Raw genomic sequence first — 21,511 nt, 5'->3', positions numbered from 1 at the left:
TGCTGTGTCACAAGGTTCCAGGGTCAAGGAGTATCAGATTCATGTTATAGAGCTGAGCTGATTAATGTTAAACTTCTTTTAATAAGTATATCTGCACTGGTGTTTAAATTGCAATTATTGTATTGGTGTTCCTTCATTCAATTGTGATAAGTTTAGTTTCAAGCTTTAAAGTCAACATTTTTCCAATTTACTTTCTTAAAGGACATTCCTGGTCTTATTTTTTTTTAAAGTATAGAAATCAATGGTTCATGTTTTCCACAACTTTAAAATGTAAAACTTTCGTACACTTTAATTAAAACGTAGTAACTCACTCTTCCTCTGAAATGAGTTTTCAATAACTAGCAATAACATAGCAACATTTCATGAATCTTCCAACACCTTCAACCCATCCACTTTAATAGGCTTCTGGAATAAATCTGGTAATTCCAGGCCCCTCAGGACCTTGCGTCACTGCTAATTCGCTCACATCAAACAAGAGTTCATCAAGATGTGAACTTGCTTACTCTCTAAGCTGTAAGTCTGAGCTCATTTAGCACGTATTTCCCGGGGAAACAGTGACACACACATGATTAACTATATCAGATTTATGTAGTTTAATAAATACAAATTATTTTATTCAGAATAACTACACCTGTGGTCTCTGAGTAAACTGCTTAAACTTGAGCGAAAAAGGTTTTTTTTTTAACAGTAATATGCTGCAATAATAGTTCATTTTATTTGATATACGAAAGGGATTATTTCCATTTTTTTCCCACTATGGAAACATGGTAAATAATAGCTACATGCTAGATGCATGACAGCGTGCGCTGGAATCAGAGATTGAGACGTTCTCTCTGTCTCCGCTAGGCGGCAGTGTATAGTTGAGAGACGCATCCAGGTTGACAGCGGCAGACATCGTGCGCGAAATAATTTCAGGGAAATATCATAAAAAAAAGACAGAAATCCCTTGCATTTCACAGCGCAAACTCGGGACAGGTTTACTTTGGCTTAGTAAAAAGCTAGAAAAGTAAAAGTAGAATGCGTACTATTTCAAACAGACTGAAGAAATTAGTGGATGGTTTTAACTTATAGACGCGCTCTCGAGCTCTTCGCATTTGTCCTTTTTTAAACGAAAGCTCGACTCACTATTATTTAAATGCGTTCGAGAATTGTAACGCTTCAAACAAGTGAACAGAAAAGCCTATATGACGAGCATCCCTTCGTCTCTGCCTGTCTCATCCTGAGCATCATCAAATGTGCGCCTCAGGAATCAGGCGTGAAGAGGGTGAGCGAAACAGCTGGAGTTCTGCTCTGCAATGCTCGCCTCATGTGCTGAGAATCATTACATACATGTCTTTGAGTGATTGCTATCATAAGGTGGCCGTAATTGAAACCACGTCCCAGCTGTATTAGATGACACCAGCACAAATCGGTCACTCGGTGCGCTGGTTAAGCAGGATCTGTTCAACACAGGGGCAGGGGGATTCATTTTACATAACAGACAGACAGACAGACATAGATAGATAGATAGATAGATAGATAGATAGATAGATAGATAGATAGATAGATAGATAGACAGACAGACAGACAGACAGACAGATATATATATAGATAGATAGATAGATAGATAGATAGATAGATAGATAGATAGATAGATAGATAGATAGATAGATAGATAGATAGATAGATATGTTTTAATAGTTTTTAAATGTTTCCGCTAAAGTTAGAGCGCTCAACGAAAAGATATCGCGTCAGACTGAGGTAGGCTACATCAGCACTTTGTTTTAGGGTCATTATTTATATAATTAATTGAATGTTTTAAATACTGTTTTATGTGTTTGTTTGTTGTTAAATTGTTAAATGTTGGCCCCCACAAGACAGCTATTATGGTTGCACGAAACGCAGCTTAACAGATTCGCGCCAGATAATAAACAGAGCATTTTTATAGAAATTATTTTTTAAAACGTCGACACCTGGAAGTTATAGATAGATTGAAAGAACGCAAATAACGAATGAATGAGTCAATGTATGAATCACTGTATGAATATTCAAAGGACTAACATCGCGCATTACAGATGCGCATTTGAAAGGTCAAGTTAGAAGTAATAAAAACAGATATTTAACCAACATATGGTGTGGTATAAGATCAGGTAACATTTTTTAACTTTTGACTTTTTTTTGTGTGTTGTGGTTTTTCGAACCAATTGGTTTAAATCCATCTGCGTAATCAAGGTGTGACGCATCATTAAGCACATATGATATATATGCATAATCCGCGAGTGGCAGGTGATAATTTCTCAATCGAATGAGATGTGAAGTATTGCATCTCTCTCTCTCTCTCTCTCTCTCTCTCTCTCTCTCTCTCTCTCTCTCTCCCTCTTTGGGCTCTCTTCCAGGTCCCGCACGCTCCAGCGCCCGGCCCGTTCACTTTTCACCCCGCCTCAGTTCGGTGGGGTGGGGTAAGGGGGGAGCCGCTTGCACCCTGGCCGAATGCCGCCTCACTGCCTCCGCTATATAAACACACATTGGAAGCTCGCTGTACGACTCGAACTCACATTGAGAAACTGTATGTGAAGAGAGAGAGAGCAAGAGCGCAAGAGAGAGGTAGAGAGTGAAACCGCATCAGAAAAGGGCTAGCGAGACGCACTACAGTCATCTGAAGATTTTACTGCTCATAGGCATCAAACTTCGGAGGATTATTTCTTTCATTTATTTCTGCGTCTTCCTTATGACCATTACTTGAAATTGAGTGCATTTAAAGAGATTATATCGAGTTTTCCTGTAAAATATTTTTAAAATAATAACTAAAACCAATTTATTATTATTATTATTATTCAAAAAGTAATTAAAAGAGTTTGGGATTTAAAACAAAATTTCCAACTCAAGTTTGACAAGTTCACTCCAAATTTACATTTTTTATTTAAAATTCACGGGAATATTGGATAGCGATTTGCAAACTCTAAAATGATATTCAAACATTTAAGATCGATTTGTAATATCCAGCATTCTATTAATTAAACACTTCAATTTATTCATTACAGAACTTTGTTGCGTTGCCTTTTGGTGAGAGAATCTGCTCAGCTATTTTAGCTTTTCAGAATAATTGTAGCAGCAAATCATATCTAACACAGCAAGTCACTCATATAGCCTACTCCTGAGAAGGCTTAACCACTGTAGTGCTCATCACTCCAAAGAGGTCTTTGAAAACAGCCCCCGGACGTTCACAGCCATGCTCTTCGAGAGTTTTGACCTGGTCTCGGCGCTGGCGACGCTGGCTGCGTGTTTAGTGTCCATGGCACTTCTTCTGGCCGTGTCCCAGCAGCTCTGGCAGCTGAGATGGACCGCAACACGGGACAAGAGCTGCAAGCTGCCTATGCCCAAGGGCTCCATGGGGTTCCCCATCATTGGAGAAACATGCCACTGGTTCTTTCAGGTAAGAGCTCCATCTCCTTGTGTCTTTCCAAGTTTCCAATCGCCTTGCTGTCGCACGCACACTGCTGAGGTGCGCGCCAAGCACCGCGGGTTCGCGTTCACCAGTGCATATAGTCTCCTTGTAGGTAAATGGATTGTTAAAGACACATAAAGAGTAGGATAACGTCCACTAATGCTTTTCGCACGTGTGTGCTCGTGCGTAATATTGCGCGTTAAAAAGAGATTCCCACGTGTGCAATTTAATCCGTGCCATATTTCCATGGTGTTAATAAGCTGTCTGTTTTAGATAGCCGTCAGTTTTTGTTTCATACAGCCAGTACTCAATCCACGTGGAACAACCTGTTTGCGGCTGCCAAGAAAGCCGCGCTCAGTTCCAGAAATATTGTAGTCCTTGGCTTCCGATGCGCGCGAGAACACAGCCACTGAGTCCCGCTTGTCAAAGCGCGCATAAACTCTCCTTGGCGCGCGGGATGAGATTGATTGCGAGGGCAGGTAGTGTCGCGCTTTCATTGAGCTTCTGTGTAATTACGCACGCCGGTTACTCTAGAAGAGCCCGCGTGCTGTGAATGATACCGTGCCGTTCTGTCATAATACCCAGACAGCGCGTAGTGCGCATACTGTACATGCAGGGTATCTAAAAATCATCCCAGTGGCCATAATATGTGTGGTTTTTAAAAGTAGTTTATTACACGACCGTAAGCTGTAAAGGAAAAAAATACATAAAGTAAAAATCATAAATAAGTGTATTTCTATATTCAGTCCATGGTGCGCACAGGGATGTTCCTGGACATTGGCTTGCAGTAGCTGGAGTGGGTTGCTTTAAACTGAGATTTTCTGAGATTCAATAGGGAGGAATGTCCTGGTCTGAGTGGTGTACAGATCAAATTCTCTGGTCAGGAATAGATTCTCCAAACTTGCTGGAAATCCAGAAGAGAATTTCCGTGCAGTTGGCAGGCTCTCTACAAAAACATACAGGCTTGACTGCATCTCAGAGGTATATTTAAAGTGTAAAATATATTTAAAATCAATAGGATTTGGACTGGTCCATTTGTGGCAAACTTGTCATTCCTTATTTCTACAGCTCAAGGCATGCAGGACTGCAAGGGGACTGAGAGCTGACATGCAAACGTGCAATTTGAATTGTTGATACTGTATCTCTCTTTATTGTGCTTCTGAAAACATGCACTGCTTTTACACCAACCATTTATATCAATACATCTAAGACACCACAATTACTTTGTTGGTTAGCCCCTTTTTTTGGTTCATATATCTCTGTCTGTCGCCTCAAGACTCCGCGAAGCAGCAGCTGAATCCATAAGTGGGTCAAATCTGTGATTGACATAGATTTATGGACTTGGAGGAATCTAACTTTTTTGCGTTCTCTTGCAGTGTGTTTGCCGTTATGAATTATGAAATGATTTAGTCTTTTGTCTGTGTGTGAATTTTTTCAGGTGACCACAAAAAAATATCTGGTCAGAACCTTCTTACTTTGTCCCCTTCTCAACTGTTCTCCAAGTTTTGGCTGAAATGGAGCATAAAATTAACTAGGACTATGCCAGGGCCATTACTTTTTTTGTAGGCTGATTTAGTGAGTTATAGTGAGTTCAAAATGAACATTAAGATAATAATGATAACTATAAATTCATGAAGTCCTTAATGAATTATGCACTGGTTTGCAATAGTAGCGATAACTCCTTGATATTGCACAGTTCACCCAGTGGGCAACCCTCCCTTACCCTTACCCCTACTGCACGTCTCCACCTTGACCCAAATCACTCCAGTCTGGGTGGCAATAAAGCCGCCCACCAGGGGGTCAAAAACACACCCACACCCTGGGACAAAGACTACACGGCTTGGGGCTCTGATCAGAATTCCAGAGAGCATGGCCTATACAGACCTGGGGGATTTAGGAACAGTTTTCCAGCATCCCCTCTCTCTCGCTTTCTGGCTCTCTCCTGGGGCTTGTCGGGATTAGCGAGCATGAAACGGGCATGACTGGCACCAGTGCAGTGTGGCCCCTTTTTCACCTCTGGAACGCACCACCAACCCCTCAAACAGCCTCTTGTCTGTAGGAACAGGGGACGGGGGGTGAAAGCGGAGGGGGCTTGGCAGCAGTAGTGGGAGGAGGAGGAAGGTAGGGGATAGAAAAGAGAAGAAAAGGGGGTCCCCGGGGTGAGCGCTCACACTGCACTGAACAACCATAATCTCTCTCCACAAAGTGTTTCCAGGTCAAAGGGGAGCCCATTCTCTCAGCTCGCCACATTTAGGTTCTTTGCGCTTAATTGTCTCGTGGGCTTTGCCGTTCGTTCGGCATTAAGCTAGATCATTTCTCTCTGGTCCCGATTGCTGATTCCGATGCATTGCAGAAAATTCCCATATCTCCTCTCGTTTATGCATAGTCATGTGTCCCCAAGCACACCCTCTTTGGTGGGTACACCCAAGGGTGACTGATGGGACCTCAAGTCCTACTGCTTCTGCTCGCTCTTCCCGCCCTCTCTTTGCAGAAATGCTGTCTATACCCCAATGGAGACGGGCCAATGCACACATCCTGAGAGATTCCAACGGGCTATTTCAGTAAATGGACATATTATCTATATATACGCTGAACTGTGTGTCAACGTACAGAGAACTCCCCCCGCGCAGTTACCTGCCGCTCTGAACTAATAAACACAGCAGCCCCCAGACTAAGACACACACACACACACACACACACACACACACATATACAGAAGGGTCTAAGGACAAGGGTCAGAATAATGAGTGATAGAAATAAAGAGCACGGAGCAAAACGATGTGCCAAGCCAAACTTGCCGTACACCGTACACTTTTCAAATCCCCCTGCTCCATCTATCTTTCTTTTCTTCTCGTCTTTCTTTATGGCGGTCGTACGCTGAAGAAACACATCGGGGTGATTCAAACTACATATGAAATTGCACCCCCAAGTCCCTCGCGTAGCACCCCTGTGTTTAGGTCAACCGTAGCTGATCTGAATAAATATAATTAAAAGGTTTTTTTGTGATTTTAATAAAGGGGTCATTTGTATAACATTTCCACTGGCACACAAAGGCTACATTTATGGAGCGGGAGGCTCGACTGGTGTCCAATTTACACAGAAATTTGTATTTTTAGTCCTGCACACTCTGTGTGGAATGGGCCAGTGGAAAAAAAGCGGTCCTCTTTATTGCGCCCCCTTGTAAAATATCTGATAAATTTCTTTTCAAAATAAAATAAACTATTGAACGTGGCGAGTTAACCCTTTGACCGCCAGAGGCATAGAACAGGCATGTTTTGAGGTCGAAGATCACATAACTGAACACACATGTAAACATTTCTGATTTGTTTAACTACTTTGAAATGCAAGAATCTGTTATTCGTTTAGTCTGTTTGTTGTCTAATTCATTCGTATTTTAAGGCTTTCAATACATCAAGGATAAAAGTGACAAAAACGATGCAGCTGCACGAGCTTCTGACACAGATGTTCTCCTCCCAAGAGCCCCAAGTGACGTTTGACATGTGTTTCGCGGTCCAAATGACTGTGGAAAGCTTTTCGGTCTTATCGCTGAAGATCATCTAACCTCAACCTCTAACGGAGTTCTTGAACCCAATCTGCCTTCGCTCAAAACAAACAGGCTTTAATTTGAGTGACTGCCGATTTTACGTGGTTTTTAAGAAAATTAGCTCATACAACAAAGTAACTGTAACTGTAACCGTGCATGCGTGCAGAAGTGGACGGACGCACCGGCCGCATTCGTGTGTTTGACAGTGCAAGTAAGCTGCAGATTATTACCTCATTGCTTTTCCAGGGTGTGTGGAGATTTTGTGCGTCAGTGACCCTTTTGGGTTTTTTGTTTTATTTTCGTTCTTTGCACGTCTGAGCTTCTGTGGCCTTGTGAAATGAGGGAGGACATTTCTCACCTTCTAGCCAAATGACATCTGCACGGCCAAGCCCAGCACGTTTGTCTCCACATTTTGCCTCACGACCTGTTCTGCTATTTCCAGCTTGGCGAGTCACTTTTCTATGAAGTAGACTGTGGACATTAAACCATTCTAATCACATTTTCTTTTGCTCACCTCACTGTCATTCACTTCCAAGCTAGAAAACCATGACATTTTCCCATCTTCTATCTGTCTTTTGTACTTTCCACTTGTACTACACAGGTCAGGACTGGATCCTTTCTGGCTGCCCTTCTGTGTACACTTGTTTAAGAGGGAACCGTTGGCCCCTACATGTGTAAATACACACATGTAGATGTGAGAAATGTATATGTGTTTTTGGTGATGTAGTGTGTGACCATACATTGCACGGTTTCACTACTCCGGGAGAGGTGGAAAAAAGGCCCTGGCCTGGTAAGGATGACAGCATGTGGTGTTTAAAATGGACGTTCTTGTTCCCAGAATGATCAAACACACCAAGTTCACGCAGGTTACACATGAAGTCAAAATAGAAATCGTCTGAAGGGGAAATATGACAGAACAAAGACCATAAACAAACATAATATAATACAAATTACAAGTTAACTTGTGCATAAATGTGTTTATACACAGAAATCAACAGAGGGAGAGAGTTAGCCAGTGCCCTCATGTTGGGGCATGTGTGAAAGACGGCCTTGTCCTGGGTCTGTCAGGTTAAAAACGGCTCCTTTCTTTCTCTCATACTGACAGGTCCCACTGCTGAGGTGAGCACACACATACGCACACACACAATCATCCATCATCACACAAACTCAGTTCTCACCATGTGGTGAAAGATACTACATTTATTTTCCCCCCTCTTCCCCTGCATTGCTTTTGGATGTGTGTGTGTGTGCATGTGGTTGTTCATGTCAGCATTACCTCTTGCCCTCACACTCACCTGATATGTGAAATCCTCAGTGTCTTTAAGTATTGCCTGGCTGTGAGCTGGCCAGTGACTATTTCTCTCACCCCACACACTGTGCACGCAGTGCCTGTGCCCCCTGTCTAACACCTGGCGAGGTCCCGGGATGCCGTGTGTATGTTTGGCCATGGTCAGAGTTTCTCTGGGGGAAACTGTGGTCATGCTGTTTAGAAAAACAATCTAAAAACATTTCTTATTGACTTTTCTGAAGTTCTGATTGGTTGCTTATGATTCTAGAATCTGGAATTCTTTCACCTCTTCCTGATGAAACCAAAAAAGGCTTTGGATATAATATAATCCCGCCAAAACTATAAAACCCCAAAACAGTCATTTGCTGGAAAAATATTGTGAACACTGAGAAAGAGAAGTGTGAAAGTGTGAAATATGGTTTAAGTTGTCCAGTACTGCAGGATTTACAGCCATATATTCTCCCACATGTTCAGCCAGGTCGGGTTAAACTTTCGCAGTTGAAAAAATGAGACTTAATCTCCTTTTGTCTGACCTTGTCTAACCTTAATGTGCATATATCTTGTCAGTTTGATTTTATAGTCTCACTATTTAACTAAGCTGATAATTTGTTGTAGGGTTTTAGGGGCACAAGCGGCTCATAAGACATTTGCTAAGTCTTCAGAGATCTCAGCCAGTTATGAGCTAAGTTTGTCATTTAAGGTCTCTGACAATATGGAAGTGCAAGCTCAAAGGCGAGAAGAGAGTATAAGAGCATGAGTGAGATCAAGCAAGATAAGTCAAGATGGAAAACTAAAGCATCCGCTGTCAGATGTTAGAATGACTTATTTAGATGATGCATGTACATTTACATTCTTTATTATTTGCTGGCAATATGTTATAAAAAAGTTCAAGACCAAGACATCATTCATAACAGAACTAATCTGTTTATTTGTTTATATATAGAGGTGAGAAACCCAGCCTCAGACCACAATTACACAAAAAGGGGTGGAACGCTTATTTGCCCATCTCAAAAGAGATTGGTTACTGGACTGACGGCACACAGGAAGGATGTTGGGAAGTGCTTGCCCTCAGAGTTAAAGCAGCAATATGCACAGGGCCTGTCCCTTATATTTAAGACCAGGAGATGGTGGGAAAGTCAGTGTGACATGAGCTTCTCTGTCCATACATATATTCTGAAGAGGGTATTAAAGCTCCCGGAAATATGCAGTTTGAATATCACAATTTTTGCTCATGGGTTCTCAGTTCTGAACATAAGTAATATTATCATTTGAGCCGTAAATGTCATAAAAGCACTCCATATGGAAATCTGTCAATGGTAATAAATAAATAAAAACATCAGAGTATGCACAGCTACTTTTGAATGACCATTAATGTAGAAAGCAGAAAGATGCCTCTTGTTTGCAGAATGGTGTAGTTACGGCATCTACCAGCAGAGGCTAACTGGATTCTTGCATTTGCTCTATTCTTTTTTTCCTCTGTGATAGCTACTGGAATGAATTTACTTGTTGTTTAACCCCATGGCGTTTGTTTTAGTGTTTTTTGGTTTAAATACCCTGGTTGGCTATTCGTTTCACATTTGGACTGAACAGGCATTAACACACAGAGGCATGCATATAGCATGCTGAGGTAAAGTGTATTCAGAGTAGTTTCTCTCAGCCAAACAGGAAAAAAGCCTTGCATGCTGCTAAATTTATCCCTGAAAATAAGAGTGTGAGTGTTGGAGTGAGCTTGATGAAACTGGTCACAAAATTTGGAAGGGGAGGGTGGCAAGGGGAGCAAACAGCTCTACTGCCACTTCCTGCCATGGGGTCAGTATGTGTGTGTGAGGCTGAGAGGTTACAGGCCGTCTTTATGTGCTCAGCAGAAGTCTCGAGGGCTAGAGACAATTACTGTGTGTGTTATACGGAGCAACTCACTCCAAAAGCTTAGAGTTTTTTATCATGTTTGTAACTACTGAACTGAACTTGAATGTGCTTGAATGACTATAAATTAGTTTTAATTTAGTACTGTGTAAAATAATGCATTCAATTATCTTAATACAGTATCAACGTTGCAAAATTTCAGTCAGGCAGATGTTATGGCTACTCTTAAAGCATGGGCATGAGACACTATTCAGGTTTATGTGTCCTGCCCTGAGAAAGCCTGAAGTGTGTTGCTGTAACACTTTAAACGTCACATTCAGGTTTTTGGGGTAATCACTCTGCTTGTTCTTAATTTTTAGAGGTTAAGGGGTGAAAGGTGAAAGTTTCCAGTATATGTACTGGATTCCTCGCTGATTAGCACATTCAGACACGCCAACTTCTCAGAGCTAATGGCTGCGCTCATATACTCATTAGATCATTTCTCTTAGCAAAGGCTCTGATCCTAAAGGCTAAGCTTGAGCCCCTTCTTAGCTAAAGCTAACCTAACTGCATAAAGAATGCTGTGAATGGGACCCATATGCCCTTACAATACAAAAACAAACAAGACGGCTAATCCCACAAGGCTAACACCCTTCATTCCAAGTACTTATTAGCCCTAACACCTCATTACCTCTGTAATATTCAGACAGAAATCTCTTAGCCTACAGTGTTGTGTTCAATTTAAAGGGTTATTGCTAGGCTAAAGGTTAATCATTCAATTGAAACTACAAAGGTAAAAATGCTTTTCAGTTTATGGTAGAAAACTGACGGCTGTGGTTGGCAGAAAAAGCGCAGTGACAATGTTTCGGGTATGAGGGTGACACCATACTTTTCATACTTTTTTAACGTACTAAAATCATAATATTTACAATATTGTACAGTACTGAACAGTATTGTCTTCTGAAAATTAATTAAAAAGTAAATTATACTCTTGAAATTTTATATAATATATATATATATATATATATATATATATATAATTAAAAAATAAAATAATTTATAATATTTAAAATATAATTTTTAACATCATTTTTTACATACAGTTCACCAATTAACATCAAATGAAATGTATCCGGTCCATTTAGCAAATATGACACTCTAATATAACACAATTTTAACTGTAAACAACATTTTGCATTCAAACATTTTGTCTACTCCACTGTTAAATGAGTATCTGCAACTCATGTATTTTCTTCTTTTCTGCTTCTCTTTTTCAGGGTGCAGGTTTCCATGCATCAAGGAGGCAGAAGTATGGGAACGTATTCAAGACCCACCTGCTCGGGCGGCCACTGATCCGGGTGACGGGGGCAGAGAATGTGCGTAAAGTTCTGATGGGAGAGCACAGCCTGGTCACTGTGGACTGGCCCCAAAGCACCAGCACTCTACTGGGTCCCAACAGTCTGGCCAACTCTATAGGAGACATCCACCGCAAAAGGAGAAAGGTCCATATCCAGTTGTTTACTACTCAAATATAGTTTTATTATGTGTGGGAACCATCCTTATCTCCTAATGGATGGTTTTTGTGTGCTCCATTTCCCTGCCTTGCCAATGAAAAATGTTTTGAATTAGTGAAAGGACTAAACAGAGAGTAAGAATGAGAGATGGAGTGAAAGAAACAAGATAGAAGGTCAAATGGAAATGGTCTGCCATCCATAGGTCCAGATTTGGAGATAGATACCCATAATGCCTTGCTCCTCTGTTACGCATAACAGTCTGCTCACAATGACCACATGGAGGATTACGCTCATAACTAGCTTCTCTTCAAATCCAACCCATTGTTCTGGGACAAAATAGCTTTTTTGTAGACCATGGTCCTCTTCAGTCACTTGGAGGCTTGAGTTTCACCCCACACACCTGTTCCATTGAAGGGTCAGCAAGGTGTAATCAGTCTGGTTAATCCTCCAGGTCCCGGGCCTCATGCAAACTCCCTAATGACTGCTAATTAGTCAGCCTGCTTCAGATGGACAAAGACCGCCTTATGGACCCCCTTCAACCATGTTCCAATGTCCCGCTTTGCACACTAATGTCATAAGTGTATTTTCGTTTGTTTTTCAACCTCTCTGGAAATGTACAGAATTCCATATTTGTGACTGGATGGGTACTTTCATCAACAAGTTCTGCCCCTAAGCCCTCTGGGACATCCCGATCTGCCCCTTTGAAGACTATTGCTACACATTTACACATACTAGAGAGATGCTGGGTGCAAGTATTGGATCTAAATGGCCCCAAGAGCTCTGGATGTAGCTAGTGACAATTGCATAGAATATGACAAGTTAAATGTAATGTTAAACTGGCTTTGTGTCACTAACAAGATGCACAACAGTTCACTAATTAATATTAGATACAACCAAATCAGACCTCAAAAAGTAGCCAGAGAGCAGTTGTAGACCCATCAAACAGTGTTTTTTTGGTAGGAATTTGGTAGAATTTATTAGGTTGGCCAGTAGAGGGCACAGGATCTTAATTCTACACTCACCTGCCTACACCAAAGTGCTCTCCCTGTGAATGAGAGATTTTGTTTTAGTCAGCGGGGGAGAGAAAGAGAGAGAGAGAGAGAGAGAGAGAGAGAGAGAAAAGAGAGAGAGAATGGAAAAGTAGAGAGAAGTGTAAAGAAAGTGAATGGTTTGGGGGAGAGAATAAAGAGGTCTTTACATTCTGGTCAAACCAGCAGCTTTGAGCAGTTTCATATAATTTAAGACATATGGAAATTATTAGGGTGGGGGAGTTTTAAAAGGCCGTGTGTGTATGTGTGTGTGGAAAGTGCAGTACAAGAAGTCACGTTTTGTAATGAAGACAGGCGGCTGTTTTTTTTCCAGTAGTGTTCTAAATCCTGTATAATGGGGACTGGCATTAGTGGAGCTTGACTGACGTCTGTCTACTACGCAAAGAATCGCAATAGGAAAATAGTAACCTTCAAAATTCCCAAACCAATAAGCAGTATAAATATGGTGTAATATTTCTATATTAGTGTATGGTTAGTAGCTAAGAGAGATGTGTGATGCAAACATGCTTGTAGCCACTCGTTTTTTTTCCTCCACACATGAACCGCTGTCACGTACCAGAAAAAGATTAGATGTTAGTATTGTAGTAACATGGACAGATCACTGGAGGTTTTATATACAGGGAGAAGGACTAAGTATAAATAGATATGAAATAGGATTTTAATAACTAAATGATATACTAACAGCCCGCTAATTGTTAGAGATAGAGAAGAACAGCACGGAAAGGAGACATGAAGAAATGGGCCTTGGCAAAAGAAAGTCAGACGTGAGGAGAGACAGGAGGAGGACACACAAGTCTCCGCCCTCTTCCCTTTACTACTGGAAAAAAAGCGGGGCGGAGACGAGGTATTTGGAACGAGATGGCAAATAAAAAGTGCTATTGTTAGTCGTGGAACATGGATGTTATTTCACTAAACAAACCAGCACAACTGAAGCACATTAGAAATGCGCTGCTGCAGCCAGGAAAATCTTACCTTCGCCTTTCACCCTCACTGCTGATGCAGAGGGAAACTCTCACAGATATTCTGAGAGAGAGGTGGAGGTATAGGTGAGTGGCAGTTAAGAGTATGAGAAGGTCAAAAATAGTGAGGACTTCAGAATTAATGAGAATGTTTCATGCTTCATATTATTAGACAAATAAGCTTGGCCTTTAAGTCCCGACTGTGGCTTCAGGATAATATTTTCATGACATTTCTTGCCTGTAGAGCACAGATGTGCTGTTCTGTGACGGTTGATGTGATTCATAGGCTAGCTGCATTGTGGGAAGTGTAGTTCAGCAAATGCAGGTTCCTAAAGCAAATGTTTAGCGCTTTTGGAACAGTACGTCTACTGTCAGATAGTGTCACATATATAGACAGGTTCATAAACCTGCATGTTTTTGGAAGCTGATCCCTTCCACTGCTCTCTAGATCATTTTCTATAGTGTATTTGGTAAAATACATCCTTCTTATGAAGATCAACCAACAACTCATCGCAAAACAATTTATCATGTCATATTTGTTCTCTATCACATTTTGCAAAACAGCAGACTGACCGCACATTCACTTGTGTTTCTCAGATCTTTGCTAAAGTCTTCAGTCATGAGGCTCTGGAGAGCTACTTGCCCAAGATCCAGCTGGTCATTCAGGAAAACCTGCGGGTATGGAGCTCCAATCCTGAGCCCATCAACGTGTACCGTGAGTCCCAGCGGCTCTCCTTCCACATGGCTGTGCGTGTGCTCCTGGGTTTCCGCGTATCTGAAGAGGAGATGCGCAGTCTTTTCCAGACTTTCCAGGATTTTGTGGAGAACGTTTTTAGCCTTCCCATCGACCTGCCGTTTAGTGGTTATAGGAAGGTAAAATGTCAATTTGTATTGTCTAAATCGCTTGAAAATAGAGGAATGAATTAGATTGTCTCTGTGTATTAGGTACACTGAGATAGATCAATACTAATAAACTTCAATTAATGAACTTGTTTTGTGTTTTTGCAGGGTATTCGCGCAAGAGACTCACTCCAGAAAAGCATAGAAAAAGCCATCAGAGAGAAACCACTCCACACACAGGGGAAAGATTACACCGATGCTCTTGATGTGCTTCTAGAAAGCGCCAAGGAGAACAACACAGAGCTTACGATGCAGGAGCTGAAGGTGAGCGTAGCACCATTAGCTATGCTTCATATTTTTATGTGCATTTTGGGATATTGCATAAAAAAAACACTAGATGGAAACGGCAAAATCCACTGAAATACTAAAAATGCGCAGAAAAAAACGTATGGGCTCAATTGAGGCAGATAAAAAATGTATCCGATAAGTAGACATGCGCATAAACTACGATGGAAACACATTTACCAAATAAATCTCTCAATGCACAACAAATAACTTGCATTAATGATTTGGTTTAATTCACTCAGCTGAACGGGCAAGGAAGGCAAACAAAACTGACAACAAGCGCGCGCGTCATCACCACACCAGGAAGTGACGATTTTGTTCGCTTTAACACATGGGATGCAAACGGTGCTTTATTCACAAATGTTTTATGCGATATTTCAATTTTAAAGTTAAATTCGCAACTTTGGATGGAAACATAGCTACAGCTTTGTTCCAAAACATAATTTTAAGGCCTCATAGGCACGCTTTCCTTTGTGAAGGCTGTTCCAAACAGAAATCAACAAAATTATAAAAAATCATGATATTTAAAACAAACATAGTGAATAAAACTTCATTGATCAGTTACTGAACAATGTTGATTATAAACATACAGCTATATGATACTGAAACCTATTCATGAATTGTTTCATCAGACTGTTGGGTGTTGTTTTTTCTTCATGTCATCAGTGTAGCAACATACAAATGTCAAATTCCATGGGAAATCAAATTTGAGCTCCTCTTGTGCACTTTGCCTACTGAACGCTATTTGTGTCATGTGAGAGTGACTGTTAAGATGGTTGTAGTGCATATAGGGTGTTTCAAGTCAGTCACTAAAGAGTTTCCCTTCTGTTAGAATGCTTTCTCAGAAGGTCGCTGCCTGTAGGCAGTAGAAAGCAAGGCAGCTCACTAGATGCTGGAGCCTGTTAAAAATTGAGTAGCCGCCTAGTCTGCATAATAGTGGACTGCTTTGACACAATATGCTGTCTCACTACAGTAAAACAGAGATATTATATCACCAAACAAAGACACATTTCAAGACAATTTGAGATGGCATGTCTATTTAATGCTATACATTACATATCCATAAAACTGTTCATGGATTTCACCACACAGTCATCCTTCCAGTCTCTTTCTACTGATCATTTTCTTTTCACCAGATGATTTTGTTTTCAGTGTGAGGTCAACTTGTGATTACTTTGATTACATATTAAAGCAAAAAAGGAAGTCAACACTTTGATTTTGAGAGGCTAACTGTGACTCTCTGACAGCACACTTTACCCACTGACTGCTCTCTTTATTTCTCGTCTCTCTCCTGCTCAGTTCTCTTGTGTCATGCCCAAACCGGGATGACAGACATTTAATGATACAGATAATAGTAAATAAATGCTTCCCTGTAGGCTATTGTTGCCTGGTTATTCCGCTCAGCTCAGAGGTTTTAGCTTTTTTCTTTTCTAAGGTACATGTGTAGTCTCCTCAGACAGTGGTGGCAGGAGTGGCTCCCAGGCCTGTCAACACCAACTCACTGGCAAGCAGTTAAAAAGGGAGGGAGAGAGAGAGAGAAAAAAGAAACCTGTGTAAGATGGCTGCCAAACCTCAAAGAAAAAAGAAGAGAGAAGGAAAGAAAAGAAATAAAAAAGCTCCGTCCTAAGAATTTAGAAAAAGTCAGACTGCGGTGAAGTAGCAGCATGACTAGAGACAATATTAAATATACAGTAACACTTTAGATTAGGGAACCCATATTTACTATTAATTAGGAGTTTTCCCTCAATAAACTCTTAATTTCTGCTTATTGATAGTAAATAACTTAATTGTTGTAGTGGATATGTTTAGGTATGGTGTAGGGTTAAGGGATCTAGAATATGGTCATGCAGAATAAGGCATTTATATGTGCTTTATATGTTTTAATAAACAGTCAATATGCTAGTAATATGCATGCTAAACTAGTTAATGATGAATAGTGTTCCCTAATCTAAAGTGTTACAACTCTTTTAATCATTAAAGAACCCTGAACATTTTTGTTTTACAGTTTCCACAAAACTATTTCATTGATAATAAAAAAATTTCTTGAGCAGCAAATCAGCATATTATAATGATTTCTGAAGGATCATTTGATACTGAAGACTGGTGTAATTATGCTGAAAATTCAGCTTCGCCATCATTCTAATAATATTTCACAATATTTGTTATTTTTTTACTATATTTTTGATCAAATAAAAGCAGCCGTAGCGAGCATAAAGGTCCTTTTAAAAAGCATAAAAAAATCCTGCTGACCCCAAATAGTATCATTGAAGACATTTAACCAATTAAATATGACAGACATGAGTTTCTGCAAAGTTTTACAACAGCAATCAAACACAAATCATCAGTAACTATGTAAATGTAACAGAAGTGTCAAATATCTTCGACTAGCTATACCATATATCAGTGTCATTTAGTTGAGTTACATCAACTTCTCTCTTTCTCCCTCAGGAGTCCACAATTGAGCTGATCTTCGCTGCTTTTGCCACAACAGCCAGCGCCAGCACGTCTCTGATCATGCAACTGTTGAAACACCCTCCAGTGCTGGAGAAGCTGCGTGAGGAGCTGAGGAGTTGCGGCCTGCTGCACGACGGCTGTCTATGCCAGGGTGAACTACGCTTGGACAGCATCGTTAACCTCAAGTACCTGGACTGCGTGATCAAAGAGGTCCTGCGTCTCTTTGCCCCCGTGTCCGGAGGTTATCGCATTGCCACGCAGACCTTTGAGCTTGATGTGAGTTGTTGTGGATTTGCAGCTACTTTCACCTAAGAATTAAAATTTTCTCATCATTTACTTATCCTTATGTCTTTCATGTATGACTTAATTTCTACTGTGGGAAACACAAAAAGATGTTTTGAAAAATGTCTCAGTGGTTTGTGTCCATACAATGAAAGTCGAGTGTTGTTTGGACCACGGCGTTCTTTAAAGGAACACTCCACCGTTTTTTGAAATAGGGCTTATTCACCTTCTTTCCTACATTTAGATAGGTGGGCAAATGCATTTTTGTCTCAGTGCATGCATTGTTTTAGTTTGACAGGGTCGGCGCTAGCTTAGCTTATCAGAATGAATGGAATCCTTTGTTGCCAGCTAGCATGTCCTGAGTAAAAGTGATATACAATTTTTTAAAAACCCACCTAATTACTTCTTGTGGCTTGCGTATTCACAACAAGTACAAATAGCGATGCAGATTAACACTAGGCGATTTCCTATGCAGATATTGACTTGGGACTATATTAGGGGGAAGCACAGGTGAAGCACTGCTACTTGGGCGCAGAGATATCACGCCCAAGTAGCAGTGCTTCGCCTGTGCTTCCCCCTAATATAGTCCTTAATATATAAGTCAATATCTGCCTAGGAAATCGCCTAGTGTTAATCTGCATCACTATTTGTACTTGTTGTGAATACGCAGGCCACAAGAAGTAATTTTTTATATCACTTTTACTCAGGACATGCTAGCTGGCAACAAAGGATTCCATTCATTGTGCTAAGCTAAGCTAGCGCCGACCCTGTCAAACTAAAACAATGCATGCACTGAGACAAAAATGCATTTGCCCACCTATCTAAATGTAGGAAAGAAAGTGAATAAGCCCTATTTCAAAAAACGGTGGAGTGTTCCTTTAAAATATCAGAGAAGAAAGTCATACAGGTTTTGTAAATTATGTCAGAATTCTCTTTTTTGGGTGAACAATGTTGGTGACATTTTGTATTGATGTTAATCTAATCAATGCTCATCTATTTTTATCATTCTAACCATTATTTTAGTTTATTTGTGTACTATTATAGTATGTATTAGTGCTGTCAAATCGATTAATCGTATCTAACATAAAAGTTTGTGTGTATATATATATATATATATATATATATATATATATATGTATGTGTGTGTGTGTGTGTGTGTGTGTGTATGTACTCACACATATTATATATTCACAAACTTTTATGTTAGATGCAATTAATCACGGTTAGTCGGTTTGACAGCAATAGTATTTATTAATATTTTAAATTGGCTTTTATTTTTATTTAGTCAGTATTATTTGAAGTTTTAGTCATTTGGTTTAGTGACAGTCATTTTTATAAATATTCTATATATCTTTAATTTATATTTATTTCAGTTTTAGTTTTAGTAATTTTACTACAATTTAAACTTCAATTTATTTCAGTTAGCTGCAAAGGCAACATTTTTTAAGTTTTTCCTATATATATTTATTTTTATTTTGAATAGTTGAAGCTTTAGTTTTAGTTAACAGTAACAACACTTCTTCTAACCTCATTTTTTGTCCATCTCTCAGGGTGTACAGGTACCTAAAGGTTGGAGTGTCATGTACAGCATCCGCGACACCCACGACACCTCAGCTGTGTTCAAGGACGTTGAGGCCTTTGACCCAGACCGGTTCAGCCCAGAGCGTAGTGAGGATCGCGAGGGCCGCTTCCACTACCTGCCCTTCGGCGGCGGCGTTCGCTCCTGCCTCGGCAAGCAGCTGGCCACTCTTTTCCTCAAACTCCTGGCAGTGGAGCTGGCTGGAGGGAGTCGCTTCGAGCTGGCCACGCGGACATTCCCACGCTTGATTTCGGTCCCCGTGGTACACCCCACCGATGGCCTTCGTGTAAAATTCTTCGGCCTCGACTCCAACCAGAACCAGATCATGGCCAAGCCGAAAAACATGCTAGATGCCACCGTGTGACAGACTGAGAACTAACAGACTTCATATTTGGAGCTGTCACCTGAAGTTCTGTAAAAGACTCTCATTTGCCAAAAATGTATAGTCTATCATTTGTAAAGAAGTATATCATAAATATATAAATTTAACTGAACGTATTGCTACATCAGGAGAGCACAAGAGGAAGGTTTCAGAAAAGAAGACAGATCCGGAGGGGTTAAAGGGACAGTCATATAAGCCGATGTAGATTTCACAGGGTATGGCCAGTTCTGCTTTAACCAGCGCAGGACGGCTCTGGAGGAATCAGTCTTGAAATAGTTTGAGATGAGTGTTTTTGTTTGTGTGCAAGTGTCTGGATGCTGAGTTCATTTATATGTATATACAGTATGTGTGGTTTGTGTGTGTGTGTGTAAATACACGACATGTTTTTCTTGTGCAAATGTGTGCGCGTGCCTGTTTGCGTGCGTGGACAGGTTGTTATTCAGCTAAGGTATTAGCAGTTAGAGTAGGCAGTAAACTAGAATGAATGGGATGACTGTGTAATTTACTCAGGTGTGTTAGCAGTACAGAAGGAGCTTTCAGACTAACCCAGTACTTGTTATACATGCTCTGTACATAAGTGACAATTCATAATATTCTTTTTAAGAGAGCGTGAAAAGGAGGCGAGAGATGAAGAGAGATATAACTAGACAGAGACTATGAGAGAAAATTAACCTGTGCAGGCTCTCAAAACAAGCTATAGAGGGAATGAGGGACTCATTCCTGCTGCAAATTTTTATATCTGAAGACATTTATGAAAAAAAAAGTATGTCGTAAACTGTCGTATATGCTGCTTTGGGAGTCGCTTTTTATTTATATGATGGAGCAGAGTGCCAACTGACCTCTGCTGCTCCACATCAATATATGAAGAAATTATATTGAACATACAGTAGATGGTGGTGGAACGGAGTGGACAATCATCAGTCATTCACTCTATAAACCACCAATCAGGAGAGTTTTCTTGAGATGCCTCTGAAGGGACTTTAAAAGCAGTTGAGTGAGAGGCAATAGGATTCCCCAGTGCGGGTTCTTCTTTCACTTCCTCTACATGCCACGCGAAGGACTTTTCTTTGATAAAATATGCCACTGATCTTTTTTTTTTTTTTTGATGAATTAATGAATGGATTAATTAAAATAATGTCTGCTGCTTTCAGTGTACCATTTTTCGAACAGAGAGTAGATCGCTACCTTCAGCTACAGTTTTGCTATTTCTAAGCAAATGTGAGTGCACAAGGAATTTCACCAATTAGAAAGCCATGGGTAAAGCATATTTGCATTGTCTAATATCCTAATATTCTTGCTATTAATATTATTATTGTAATAAATCTTATTTTAAGTGCTATTTTTGTTATATTTCAGAATAGAGTTCTAGTATAAGTAAAGTCTGTTGGTAAATACTGTTCTATTTAGAATGATATGGATTTCAGTTATACTATATTGTACACTGTTTAAATGTTAATATGGTTTTTATGTTATTGTAATAATTATAATTTTTGGTTATCATTATTATCATTGCATTTAGTTAATTAATAAACAGAAGCACTTGCGAGGTATGTTTATTTTGAGTGCCATTTGACTACATGTTCTGATTGTTGAGTTTGTCTGTACATATATTTTATTCCTTTTTACAAATCCACATTTCACTTAGTTCAAATATGAATGTTTTCCCCTTCTTTTTTTGTTACAGTGATTCTTAAATGTACTTGGTAATTTTATAAACCCTTGTAATAAACTATAATGTGAAAATCAATCATTCAGTTCTAATTCTTTCCTATGATCTTGCCTCATTCTGCTTAACATTAACAACTTCCTTTGCCACTTAGTCTCAAGGGTGTCTGGATGTGTTTTGAACATGATTTTTTAAATTATGGCTAAATATTTTAATTGTTAACCACATGCAAGTCTGTTTTACATCACCTAGGAACCACAGTATATCCCTTTGATGTTTGCAGTCATATTCTGTGAAGGGAAAAGAAAGCTGATCTCTTTGATGTTCACCCTTTTTGATGTGT

The 21,511-nt window shown here is 40.0% G+C and overlaps 1 protein-coding gene across 1 annotated transcript; it reads left to right on the top strand.

The window, feature by feature from the left end:
* Positions 1-2,434: 2,434 nt before the first annotated feature.
* Positions 2,435-21,249, top strand: cyp26b1 (cytochrome P450, family 26, subfamily b, polypeptide 1). Its single transcript, XM_082158971.1, has 6 exons — positions 2,435-3,412; positions 11,376-11,600; positions 14,218-14,493; positions 14,629-14,784; positions 17,254-17,535; positions 19,092-21,249. The coding sequence occupies exons 1-6, from the start codon at positions 3,209-3,211 to the stop codon at positions 19,482-19,484; spliced, it is 1,536 nt and encodes a 511-aa protein (XP_082015097.1). The 5' UTR covers positions 2,435-3,208; the 3' UTR covers positions 19,485-21,249.
* The last annotated feature ends 262 nt before the right edge of the window (positions 21,250-21,511 follow it).

This window comes from Leuciscus leuciscus (genome assembly GCF_965113295.1).
Source record: "Leuciscus leuciscus genome assembly, chromosome: 2".
Taxonomy (NCBI): domain Eukaryota; kingdom Metazoa; phylum Chordata; class Actinopteri; order Cypriniformes; family Leuciscidae; genus Leuciscus; species Leuciscus leuciscus.
Note: the sequence above shows the minus strand (reverse complement) of the source record. Positions and strands in the feature narration are given on the sequence as shown.

Bases quoted from the DNA above. Each gene is read 5' to 3' on its own strand.
- cyp26b1 (XM_082158971.1), top strand. From the start codon at position 3,209: ATGCTCTTCGAGAGTTTTGACCTGGTCTCGGCGCTGGCGACGCTGGCT. The intron at 3,413-11,375 runs GTAAGAGCTCCA...TCTCTTTTTCAG, and splicing joins CATGCCACTGGTTCTTTCAG to GGTGCAGGTTTCCATGCATC. The intron at 11,601-14,217 runs GTCCATATCCAG...TGTGTTTCTCAG, and splicing joins TCCACCGCAAAAGGAGAAAG to ATCTTTGCTAAAGTCTTCAG.